Source organism: Grampus griseus (genome assembly GCF_964374135.1).
Source record: "Grampus griseus genome assembly, chromosome: 19".
NCBI classification, from domain to species: Eukaryota; Metazoa; Chordata; class Mammalia; order Artiodactyla; family Delphinidae; genus Grampus; species Grampus griseus.
This window is the reverse complement of record NC_139013.1, coordinates 27,862,411-27,875,155: the sequence shown is the minus strand read 5'-3', so window position 1 is coordinate 27,875,155 and position 12,745 is coordinate 27,862,411. Positions and strand designations below refer to the sequence as shown.

At 35.7% G+C, this 12,745-nt stretch overlaps 1 protein-coding gene across 3 annotated transcripts in view; it reads right to left on the bottom strand.

Annotated features, from left to right (window-relative positions):
- CHD9 (chromodomain helicase DNA binding protein 9) overlaps nt 1–12,745 on the bottom strand; it is a 164,908-nt gene that overhangs the window by 50,598 nt on the left and 101,565 nt on the right. For all 3 annotated transcript variants that reach the window (XM_082676532.1, XM_082676533.1, XM_082676534.1), the window contains exons 19-21: nt 5,705–5,815; nt 1,011–1,207; nt 351–550 (exon numbers count right to left, since the gene is read on the bottom strand). In XM_082676532.1, the coding sequence (XP_082532658.1) occupies nt 351–550; nt 1,011–1,207; nt 5,705–5,815 (508 nt within the window). The remainder of the gene's footprint in view (nt 1–350; nt 551–1,010; nt 1,208–5,704; nt 5,816–12,745) is intronic.

Here is a 12,745-nt window from a genome sequence, read left to right as displayed (position 1 = left end):
TAAATGCCCATCATCAAAGGAGATGCTAAATGAATTAAGAAATATCCATACTATGGACTACTAAGCAGGAGTTTAAAAAATAAAATAGATCTACATGAATACAGATGGGATGACCTCTAAGACATACTATTGGGTCAACAACTTGTAAACAAATACATGTTTGATAACAGTATATAAAACCCAACCAAACTGATAACACTAGTCCTTTCCAACATGGAACTTGAATTGAGTGAAGCTTAAGGGTTCTTTACTATTATCTGAAATGCTTCAATATTTTATAGGGTACTATGTTAAGTGCTACTTACATAACTAAAACTAAATTTAAAAAGGAAATAAAAGAATGTTCTTACCTAGATGATTTTGTAGCTCTCGTGTCTGCCCATCTTCGGTTGGAGTAATGAGATCCCATATGAAGCCTTTAATTTTCTCATCTCCTCGGTAGTGAACAAGGCAATAAGCTAAGAGGGCTCTGCAAATTATTTCCACATCGTGCTCATTTAGCTGCCTTTTAAAACGGCCATGAGACAGAATCTCTCTCCATCGGCCCCACCTAGTTAAAAAAAGGTATATTTATATTAATATTGGGTGAAATCCTAGAGAAAACATAACTCATGGATAAAAGGCCTGAAACCTGCAAAAAACACACTTTGTCACTGATAGAATTTACCTACTAAAGTTTTTTCCCCCATAGAATAAACTGCAGAGTCATGGTATAGTAATTTCTAGTATATTTTATTCAATAATGGATAAAAACATTATCCATTTTGTGTTACTGAATATGCAAATCTAAGAACAAGGAGTTTGATATTAGCAATACATTTATAATATTAAAATTTAAAGATATCTCATCAATTGCTGTTAAGTATATGTTAAATATATAAATTCATGGTACTTAAAAAATACATTTTATTGATTCTAACAAGATAAAAAGCATATTAGAATATAGTATATGTTTCCCATAAATTTGTACACCAGACTACTAACAGTAAACATTAAAAATAATATTTTACCCATAAACTAGCAGATTTTTCTCTACTCTAAAGCATTCAGTTCTTCCATAGCCATTCGAACGCTCACAGGGTCTCCGGAGTTTGGGCTTTTCATCTCCTTCACTTTCAGCTTCAGATAATTCAGCCAATTCATCTTTTGTAGCACTGAAGGGTCTTGTTTGCTTCCTAATTCTTGGAGTGTCAATAACCAAGCTGTTCTGTAAAATTTAACAGCTATTACTTGAAGGTCCTTTTATTATTTTGCTTATAACAATATTTTACATTTTTACCTTTCAAACTGTACAAACAATAATTTTATAAAACCAGAACAAATTACTAACAATTCCACTGAACTACCAAATCAACATAAAATTTTTTTATTCCTTTAAAATCCTTATTACCATTTGTCATAATTTCATATTATAATCATAGGATAAAAAAATTTGGTATATGGCTTTATTAATATGAAAGTTACTGTATTGTGCTTCTACAACAACTATAAACTATATTTTAAACTGAATTTATGCATCATAATTTTCTTTACCTAATTAATTCATAATGCAATTTGAATTAATACAAATAGATTGTTTTAAATTTTTAAAATATATAATGCTAAAAAGTAAATCTTTGTAATCTAAGTTTATCCTAAAGATAAGTCCAAAGGAAGTGAAATATCCAAAAATGGAAATATTGGTCAAAGGGCATAATTATTTTATGGATCCAGAATCATGTTTCAGTGCTTTCCAAAAGACTTACACTAATCTACAACAAGCAAAGTAATAAGTATATGAACCTCACTATGGTCAATGAAGTCTAATTCATTCAAAACAACGTAAGTTGACAAACTTTAATCTTTATTGACCAATTTATCTAAGTTAGGTACTATGTTATGGGCTATGACTAAGATAGCTTTCTGCTCATGAGAAATTCACAGTCTTGAGGCTCAGTTTAATGTGTAAACAAATAAATGCTATTCAGGATGCAATATTTTATAAGATGGGTGCCATAAAAGAAAGATTTACAAAGTAGTGATACTAGAAAGAGATCTTCAAGAATGAGAAGTAGTTTGCTAGGCATCCAAGGAGGAGATGGCATTATAAGTGAAGAAAACAGTAATGGACCTGAAAAGGTATTCTATGTTCAAGTCCTAGAGCAGGAGAGGGTAAACGCTAGGAGGGGAAGCAGGGACCAGACCATGTAGGTTCTGCTGTCCCACAGTAGTATGACCACAGTGCACTGAACTTAAAGGGGTACATAATGTTAATATGTCTTAATACTGGTGACATTAGCCTTCTCTATTAAGTTTTTCCACTGTAAACTTACTAGTTTTCCTTTTGTAATTAATAAATATTTTGGAAGATATACTTTGAAGATATATAAAAATTCTGTTTCTCCTTATATTCTACACACTAATTTTAGAATTCATCAATGGGGTGGATTGAGATTTTCTATTTCTCTTATTCCTTCTACATTTATTAATTGGCACCTTCTATAGAAGAAAGAGTTGACAAGGACCTACTGTATAACACAGGGAACTATACTCAGTATTTTGTAATAAGCTTAAAAGAATCTGAAAAAAAATTATGTATTTATAACACTTTGTTGTACACCTGAGACTAAAACATCGTAAATCAACCTACTTCAAAAAAAATACTTAATTAAAAAAAAGAAAGAGTTGTCCCTTTCCCTGGTCCCAACTTAAAAAAAAAACCAACCATAATTGTATTTTCTCTTGAGTAAATTTTCAAGTGTTTTTTGCCCGTAATCTTTTAAGATTTTGATTTATTTCTACTTGTGATCAATTTACATTAGCTTTTATATAATAAAAATACTAACTTTCGTATATACTTCTGCTACAAATAGTCACCAGTCTGATTGCAATTTTATTTTTCCATTACGTAATTTTTAGTCATATATTTGAATATGCCAATTATTTCCCTTTGTGGTTTGTTTCTAATTTAGAATGTTTTCCCACCAAATATTTGATAAAATAGAAATCTATTTTTACTATTTTTTCATGCTTTGTTTCAAAAATAAATTTTTTATCACAAATTGGAGTTTACTTGGCATAGAGTATATTATTAAAATGCTTCCCCAATGCTAACTCAAATTTTAATCATGATTATTAAATAACTCCTTTTTCTCTAATGCTATTTCTTTATTTATATCCTATAATTTGACCTTCTCCTGTTCTTATTCTATTCTTTGCTCTATATACATTTCTCTCAGTATCATGGTTCCTTTATAATATGTTAATATGCTTTTATGTTTTAACATATAGTAAGTAATGCCAATCTGTCTTCATGGTACTTCTTGTCAGAAAATTATAAAATTTTTGAGAAGTACAAATTAGAAAACATAACTGCAAAGTATTACATGACTATATGCTTATATAAGTTTATTTATAAAATCCATAACTCCTTAGGATAATCTATAAGACCCTATTGAAATGAGCCATACCTATCATCTTTGACCTAACCTGTCACCACTCTCACTATCCCCCTCCAATCTGACACAATGCCATTTCTATTTCTGGAACACTGTAAGCTTATTTCAAACAATGGCTCACTGCCATTCCCTCTACCTTGAAAGCTTTTATCTCATGTCTTTACACTGTTGGCTGGTTCTCATCATTCAAGTCTCAGCACAGATGTCCCCTCAGAGTGACCTCCCTTGACCACTTTTCCTAATGCTATCTACACTCCTCCAGGCATTCTCTACCATCTTACCATTTTATTTTCTTCAGTCTCAGAAATTATCTTATATTTGTTTACTTACCCACCAGAATTTGTAAGCTCTATTAAGCAGTGCTTCATCTGTCTTGTTCATTTTAGCCCTAATGTGAGAATGGTACTTGGCTCACAGTGTGCTCTAGTTGGATTCAGCACAAATGTATGAGTGTCTGCGTATTACCATTATAATACTTTTGAAAAATCATAAACAAACATCACACTGTAAGTATTGTTCTATTTCTCTCTCTCTTTTTTTTTTTTTTTATTGTGGTACACGGGCCTCTCACTGTTGTGGCCTCTCCCGTTGCGGAGCACAGGCTCCGGATGCGCAGGCCCAGCGGCCATGGCTCACGGGCCCAGCTGCCCCGCGGCATGTGGGATCTTCCTGGACCAGGGCACGAACCCATGTCCCCTGCATCAGCAGGCGGACTCTCAACCACTGTGCCACTAGGGAAGGCCTCTCTCTTTTTAAAGTTAACTGTCTTGTCTTAGAGCTCTATGTGAGTACATAGGGATCTACATGATTATTTTTACTTACTGCATTAGACAGTATAAAAGTACCAATTAGTTTCTAATTTTTTTCTAAAATGAAAAATGTTGCGATGTACATCACTGTACTACATTATCATTGTACATGTGTGATTATTGCTGTAAGACAGATTCCTAAAAGTGGATTTAATATTGTTGAGTATTTATTCTTCCAGGGTAATTTTAGATTTTGTCTGGTTATATGAACAAATTCTTAACATTTTGATTGGGGCTGCATTTCTATGTTTATTAACTCAACCTACAAATGTTTAAAATATGTAGTTTTTCTTCCCAATTGACAAATCTCACAATTAAGTTTGGTAATTTACTTTACTGAAATCATATACGTCCAGTAGGTATTCCCCTAAGTGTTCTAAATCTTTTTTTCTACTACGAAGTAGACTTCCTCTTCCATATATTTTTCTACTGCTGTTAGTACTGATATTTAAGAAGGCTAAATGGCATATTTATCTTCTATCAGTTAATTCACTAATTCATCTATTTATAGTGGTTTGCAAATTCCATTGACTTTTTAAGGCATATAAACATGCCAATATGAAAATAGTAATATTTTAATAAATATCTCTTTCTAATTTACTTTTTTATAATGTTTCATACAGAATTATACATATTTCCAAAATATATTAAATAATAATTATTATTGGGCAGTGGCATTATTCCTCATTGTAAAGTTTTACATCTTATAAGGTTATCTATTAAAATAGATCCCATGCATCAATGCTTAATATAAATTTCTTTTAATCATTTAGCAGTTATTTTGGAAGTAGGTAAGGCTCACAAACATTGATTCCTATAAATTATCAGACAGGTAGATGTCTTTTGAAGTGAACAGTTACGTTATGATCAGTTCCATGAATTCTGTGCTAGCTTTTTGGCCCTTTCTTCCTTAACTCCAAGGGATGTTATAAAAGAAACAGTTTAAAAATGCCACTTTATTTTTTAAATTTCATAATATTTACTAAGCATAGCTAGATCTATGTACGTAAGTAGGACTGGATCTTAAATTTTTTATAGTTCGTTGTCAGATTTTGAAGATGCCACTTTCTTGACTGCTTTTTTTTTCTCCTTTTGTATTTGACTAGATCATTAATGGTATCTGACACCAAAATAACAAAAAGAAGGTTAAAAAGCGAAATAAAAGTAATCCGTTATTTTAAGACATTTTAAAAATTAAAAAACATATTATAATTTTAAGAACACAAACACCCTCCAAAATTAAACTTTAACCGTATTACAACCTATCACAACAAATATCAGAAGAATTAAACAGAAGCAGTGCCTGACTCAATGTTATCATTCTACAGCCCTGTATCAATTTATTTATGCAGATTAATTTATTTTAGTCAGTACACAGTGGAACACCTTAAAATATTATAATAATATTACCAAAGTATTCCCACAGGTAATGTTTTTTAAACGGAAATAAATACTTACTCTACCACTGATGGCATCTATATCTATTTCTGCCTTTTTCGCCCATTTTTGCCAGAAGTTGGGATCATCTAAGGAAATATCTGTTCGATTTCCAGATGCCACAAAACTTGCCTGAAATACATAATGGTAGTTTTTCAAAATGTTTTGAAACGTAGAGGAAAAATCTATCAAAGTATATCTAAAACCTTATCTCTTCACATTTAGTGTGGATAGAATTTGAATTCAGCATATACACACATGCACTCAAAGTACGTTTCAAACTACAATGGTCTGAAACATAGCACAGCATCTGCTTAAGGCAAAAGGCTTAATACCAACACAGGCTGGAGTTTTAGGAGCAAAATTAAAGAAGTTATTATTGTTGTTTGACTTTTAAACTTTGGGTAAGCAGGGATCAAATCGTTTTAGTCAAAAAACCATACAGGATACAATACTGCATTTTAGAAATACTATACAACAACACAGCAATCCCACTACTGGGCATATACCCTGAGAAAATCATAATTCAAAAAGAGTCATGTACCACAATGTTCACTGCAGCACTATTTACAACAGCCAGCACATGGAAGCAACCTAAGTGTCCATCGACAAGTGAATAAAGAAGATGTGGCACATATATACAATGGAATATTACTCAGCTATAAAAAGAAATGAAATTGAGTTATTTGTAGTGAGGTGGATGGACCCAGAGTCTGTCATACGGAGTGAAGTAAGACAGAAAGGGAAAAACAAATACCGTATGCTGACACATATATATGGAATCTAAAAAAAAAAATGGTTCTGAAGAACCTAGGGGCAGGACAGGAATAAAGACGCAGACGTAGAGAATGGACTTGAGGACATGGTTGGGGGGAGGCTAAGCTGGGACGAAGTGAGAGAGTGGCATGGACATATATACACTACCCAAATGTAAAATCAATAGCTAGTGGGAAGCAGCTGCATAGCACAGAGAGATCACTCAGTGCTTTGTGAGCACCTAGAGGGGTGGGATAGGGAGGGTGGGAGGGAGATGCAAGAGGGAGGAGATATGGGGATATATGTATATGTATAGCTGATTCACTTTGTTATAAAGCAGAAACTGACATACCATTGTAAAGCAATTATACTCTGATAAAGATGTTAAAAAAAAAAAGAAAGAAAGGAAATACTACATGAATAGGGATTTCCCAGGTAGTCCAGTGGTTACACCTCCGCACTCCCAACGCAGGGGGCCTGGGTTCAATCTATGGTGGGGCAACTAAGATCCCACATAACGCAACTAAGCTCGTGCACTACGAGTACTGAACCCGCATGCTTTAGAGCCCTCACGTCACAAGCCCGTGTGCCACAACTAGAGAGCCTGTGTGCTACAATAAAGATCCAGTGTAGCTAAAACAAATAATTTAATTTTAAAAAAAATGAATATTAAGAAATTAGGTTACAAGAAGAATTTCAAACCTATTTGCCCTAGACAGTTCATTTTCTGGTATTCTCCTACTTTATTTCCATCCCATTTTTACATAGATATGTCTCCTAAAAAAATGCAATACAGAATATAAGAAATACAGAAAAATGAGTCATTGTCTATCTTTATTTATTTTTTTGCGGTATGCGGGCCTCTCACTGTTGTGGCCTCTCCCATTGCGGAGCACAGGCTCCGGACACGCAGGCTCAGCGGCCATGGCTCATGGGCCCAGCCACTCCGCAGCATGTGGGATCCTCCCGGACCGGGGCACGTACCCGCGTCCCCCACTTCGGCAGGCGGACTCTGAACCACTGCGCCACCAGGGAAGCCTCCTGCCTAACTTTATTTTGAAAACTCTTTTCCTTACAAAAAAAATACTGCATAAGCATTGTAAAAACTTAAGAAATTACAGAGGAATAAAAGAAAATATAAATGATTTATTTTCTTAAATGTTGCAGAAATTATAAAATCTTTTCATTGGACCTAATTTTAGACATTACAGTTCAACACTGTGATTCATAAATAACCATTATTTGCAACTTAAGTTCCTAAAAATAGATACGCTGCTTCAAAGAAAATTTATCAAAGTGCTTTATAAAAATGAAATACACAGAGAAGATATATAATGCTTTAACAAAAGGGCTTGAAAGATGCATGCTAAACTTCTATAGGGATAAATGGAAGGAGCTTCCAGGTGTCCACTCCTCTGGTGAGATGGAGTCAGGAGATGCTCTCCTCAGCTCCTTGCCTGGGTGGAGAAGTCAGGCTATAGGGCTGGCAGAAATCCTTGTTTGAGGGCCCCACCAAATTCCTCAGTCAGAGTGTTTGCAGCTGAGCGGAGCGGCTGCTTGGGACTACTGCTCGGGCGCTGCAGAAACCCGTCTTGGAATCTGACATGTAATCAGTTTGGGACCGTTGGCCAGCTGCTCCTAACCTGGCCACATGAAGGCTCAGACTGTTCCAGTCTCTGAACTGAAGAGAACCAACACTATCAGCATATCTCTCACCACCATGAATGCAAGGTATTTCAATGAAGAGTATCAGGAGGACATATACAAATCCCAGACTGGCATGTGCAAGTTCTGAGGAATGGTGGAATAACCCAATGTATCTGGGTGACCTTTGGAGACAGCTGAGACAGAGCTACAACAGGCAGTGGCTGACACCCAACTCATAGCCCAGTTTCGCCAGCCTTGTGGCTGACAAGGTCTTGGTGCTCCAAGCGGCTGTCAGGCCTGAGCCTCTGAGGTGGGAGAGCTGAATTCAGGACACTGGTCCAGCAGAGACCTCCCGGCCCCACGTAATATCAATTGGGGAGAGCTCTCCCAGAGATCTCCATCTCAACGCTAACACCCAGCTCCACTCAACGACCAGCAAGGTAAAGTGCTGGACACCCCATGCCAAACAACTAGCAAGACAGGAAAACAACCCCACCCATCAGCAGAGAGGCTGCCTAAAATCATAATAAGCTCACAGACACCCCAAAACACAGCACTGGACACAGTCCTGCCCACCAGGAAGACAAGATCCAGCCTCATCCACGAGAACACAGGCACCAGTCCCCTCCACCAGGAAACCTACACAACCCACTGAACCAACCTTACCCACTGGGGGCAGATACCAAAAACAACGGGAACTACGAACCTGCAGCCTGTGTAAAGGAGACCCCAAATGCAGTAAGTTAGGCAAAATGAGAAGGCAGAGAAATAAACAGCAGAAGAAGAAGCAAAGTAAAAACTCACCAGACCAAACAAATGAGGAGGAAATAGGCAGTCTACCTGAAAAAGAATTCAGAGTAATGATAGTAAAGATGATCCAACGTCTTAGAAATAGAATGGAGAAAATATGAGAAACGTTTAACAAGGACCTAGAAAAACTAAAGAGCAAACAATGATGACCAACACAATAAATGAAATTCAAAATTCTCTACAAGGAATCAAGAGCAGAATAACTGCAGCAGAAGAACAGATAAGTGACCGGGAAGATAAAATAGTGTAAATAACTACCACAGAGCAGAAAAAAGGAAAAAGAGTGAAAAGAATTCAGGACAGTCTCAGAGACCTCTGGGACAACATTAAACACACCAACACTCGAATTATAGGGGTCCTAGGAGAAGAAGAGAAAAAGGGACTGAGAAAATATTTGAAGAGATTATAGTTGAAAGCTTCCCTAACATGGGAAAAGCAATAGTCAATCAAGTCCAGGAAGCACAGAGTCCCATACGGGATAAAGACAAGGAGAAACATGCCAAGACACATATTAACAAAACTATCAAAAATTAAATACAAAGAAAAAATATTAAAAGCAGCAAGTGAAAAGCAATAAATAACATACATACAATGGAATCCCCATAAGGTTAACAGCTTATCTTTCAGCAGAAACTCTGCAAGCCAGAAGGGCGTGGCAGGACATATTTAAAGTGATGAAAGGGAAAAACCTACAACTAAGATTACTCTACCCAGCAAGGATCTCATTCAGATTCAATGGAGAAATTAAAACCTTTACAGACAAGCAAGAATTCAGCACCACGAAACCAGCTTTAAAACAAATGCTAAAGGAACTTCTCTAGGCAGGAAAACAAAGAAGAAGGAAAAGATCTACAATAATAAACCCCAAACAATTAAGAAAATGGTAATAGGAACATAAATATCGATAATTTCCTTAAATGTATATGGATTAAGTGCTCCAACCAAAAGACACAGACTGGCTGAATGGATACGAAAACAAGACCCGTATATATGCCATATACAAGAGACCCACCTAAGACCTAGGGACACATACAGACTGAAAGTGAGGGGATGGAAAAAGATATTCCATGCAAATGGAAATCAAAAGAAAGCCGGAGTAGCAATTCTCTTACCAGACAAAACAGAATTGAAAATAAAGACTATTACAAGAGAAAAGAAGGACACTACATAATGATCAAGGGATCAATCCAAGAAGATATAACAATTGTAAATATTTATGTACCCAATACAGGAGTACCTCAGTACATAAGGCAAATGTTAACAGCCATAAAAGGGGAAATTGACAGCAACACAATAATAGTAGGGGACCTTTAACACCCCACTTTCACCAATGGACAGATCATCCAAACTGAAAAGAAGTAAGGAAACACAAGCTTTAAATGATACATTAAACAAGATGGACGTAAATGATAATTAGAGGCCACTCCATCCAAAAACAACAGAATACATTATCTTCTCAAGTGCTCATGGAACATTTTCCAGGATGGATCATATCTTGGGTCACAAATCAAGCCTTGGTAAATTTAAGAAAACTGAAATCATATCAAGTATCTATTCCGACCACAACGCTATAAGACTAGATATAAATTACAGGAAAAAAACTGTAAAAAAACACAAACCCATAGAGGCCAAACAACACACTACTAAATAATCAAGAGATCACTGAAGAAATCAAAGAGGAAATAAAAAAATACCTAGAAACAAATGACAATGAAAACACGACGACCCAAAACCTATGGGATGCAGCAAAATCAGTTCTAAGAGGGAAGTTTACAGCAATACAATCCTAGCTTAAGAAACAGGAAACATCTCGAATAAACAACCTAAACTTGCACCTAAAGCAATTAGACAAAGAAGAACAAAAAACCCCAAAGATAGCAGAAGGAAAGAAATCATAAAGATCAGATCAGAAATAAATGAAAAAGAAATGAAGGAAACGATAGCAAAGATCAATAAAACTAAAAGCTGGTTCTTTGAGAAGATAAACAAAATTGATAAACCATTAGCCAGACTCATCAAGAAAGAAAGGGAGAAGACTCAAATCAATAGAATTAGAAATGAAAAAGAAGTAACAACTGACACTGCAGAAACACAAAAGATCAGGAGAGATTACTACAAGCAACTCTATGCCAATAAAATGAACCACCTGAAGGAAACTGACAAATTCTTAGAAATGCACAACCTGCCAAGACTGAATCAGGAAGAAATAGAAAATATGAACAGACCAATCACAAGCACTGAAATTGAAACTGTGATTAAAAATCTTCCAACAAACAAAAGCCCAGGACCCAGGCTTCACAGGCGAATTCTACCAAACATTTAGAGAATAGCTAACACCTATCCTTCTCAAACTCTTCCAAAACATAGCAAGGGGAGGAACACTCCCAAACTCATTCTACGAGGCCACCATCCCCCTGATACCAAAACCAGACAAGGATGTCACAAAGAAAGAAAACTACAGGCCAATATCACTGATGAACATAGATGCAAAAATCCTCAACATAATACTAGCAAACAGAATACAATAGCACATTAAAAGGATGATACACCATGATCAAGTGGGGTTTATCCCAGGAATACAAGGAGTCTTCAATATATGCAAATCAATCAACATGATACACCATATTAACAAACTGAAGGAGAAAAACCATATGATCATCTCAGAAGATGCAGCGAAAGCTTTCGACAAAATTCAACACCCATTTATGATACAAACCCTGCAGAAAGTAGGCATAGAGGGAACTTTCCTCAACATAATAAAGGCCATATGTGACAAACCCACAGCCAACATCGTCCTCAATGGTGAAAAAGAGAAAGCATTTCCACTAAGATCAGGAACAAGACAAGGTTGCCCACTCTCACCACTCTTATTCAACACAGTTTTGGAAGTTTTAGCCACAGTGATCAGAGAAGAAAAGGAAATAAAAGGAATCGAAATCAGAAAAGAAGAAGTAAAGCTGTCACTGTTTGCAGATGACATGATACTATACATAGAGAATCCTAAAGATGCTACCAGAAAACTACTAGAGCTAATCAATGAATTTGGTAAAGTAGCAGGATACAAAATTAATGCACAGAAATCTCTGGCATTCCTATACACTAATGATGAAAAATCTGAAAGTGAAATCAAGAAAACACTCCCATTTACCATTGCAACAAAAAGAATAAAATATCTAGGAATAAACCTACCTAAGGAGACAAAAGACCTGTATGCAGAAAATTATAAGACACTGATGAAAGAAATTAATGATACAAATAGATGGAGAGATATGCCATGTTCTTGGATCGGAAAAATCAACATTGTGAAAATGACTCTACTACACAAAGCAAATACAGATTCAATGAAATCCCTATCAAACTACCACTCGCATTTTTCACAGAACTAGAACAAAAAATTTCACAATTTGTATGGAAACACAAAAGACCCCGAATAGCCAAAGCAATCTTGAGAATGAAAAACGGAGCTGGAGGAATCAGGCTCCCTGACTTCAGACTATACTACAAAGCTACAGTAATCAAGACAGTATGGTACTGGCACCAAAACAGAAAGATAGATCAATGGAACAGGAGAGAAAGCCCAGAGATAAAGCCACACACATATGGTCACCTTATCTTTGATAAAGGAGACAGGAATGTACAGTGGAGAAAGGACAGCCTCTTCAATAAGTGGTGCTGGGAAAACTGGACAGCTACATGTAAAAGAATGAGATTAGACCACTCCCTAACACCATACACAAAAATAAGCTCAAAATGGATTAAAGATCTAAATGTAAGGCCAAAAACTATCAAACTCTTAGAGGAAAACACAGGCAGAACACTCTATGACATAAATCACAGCAAGATCCTTTT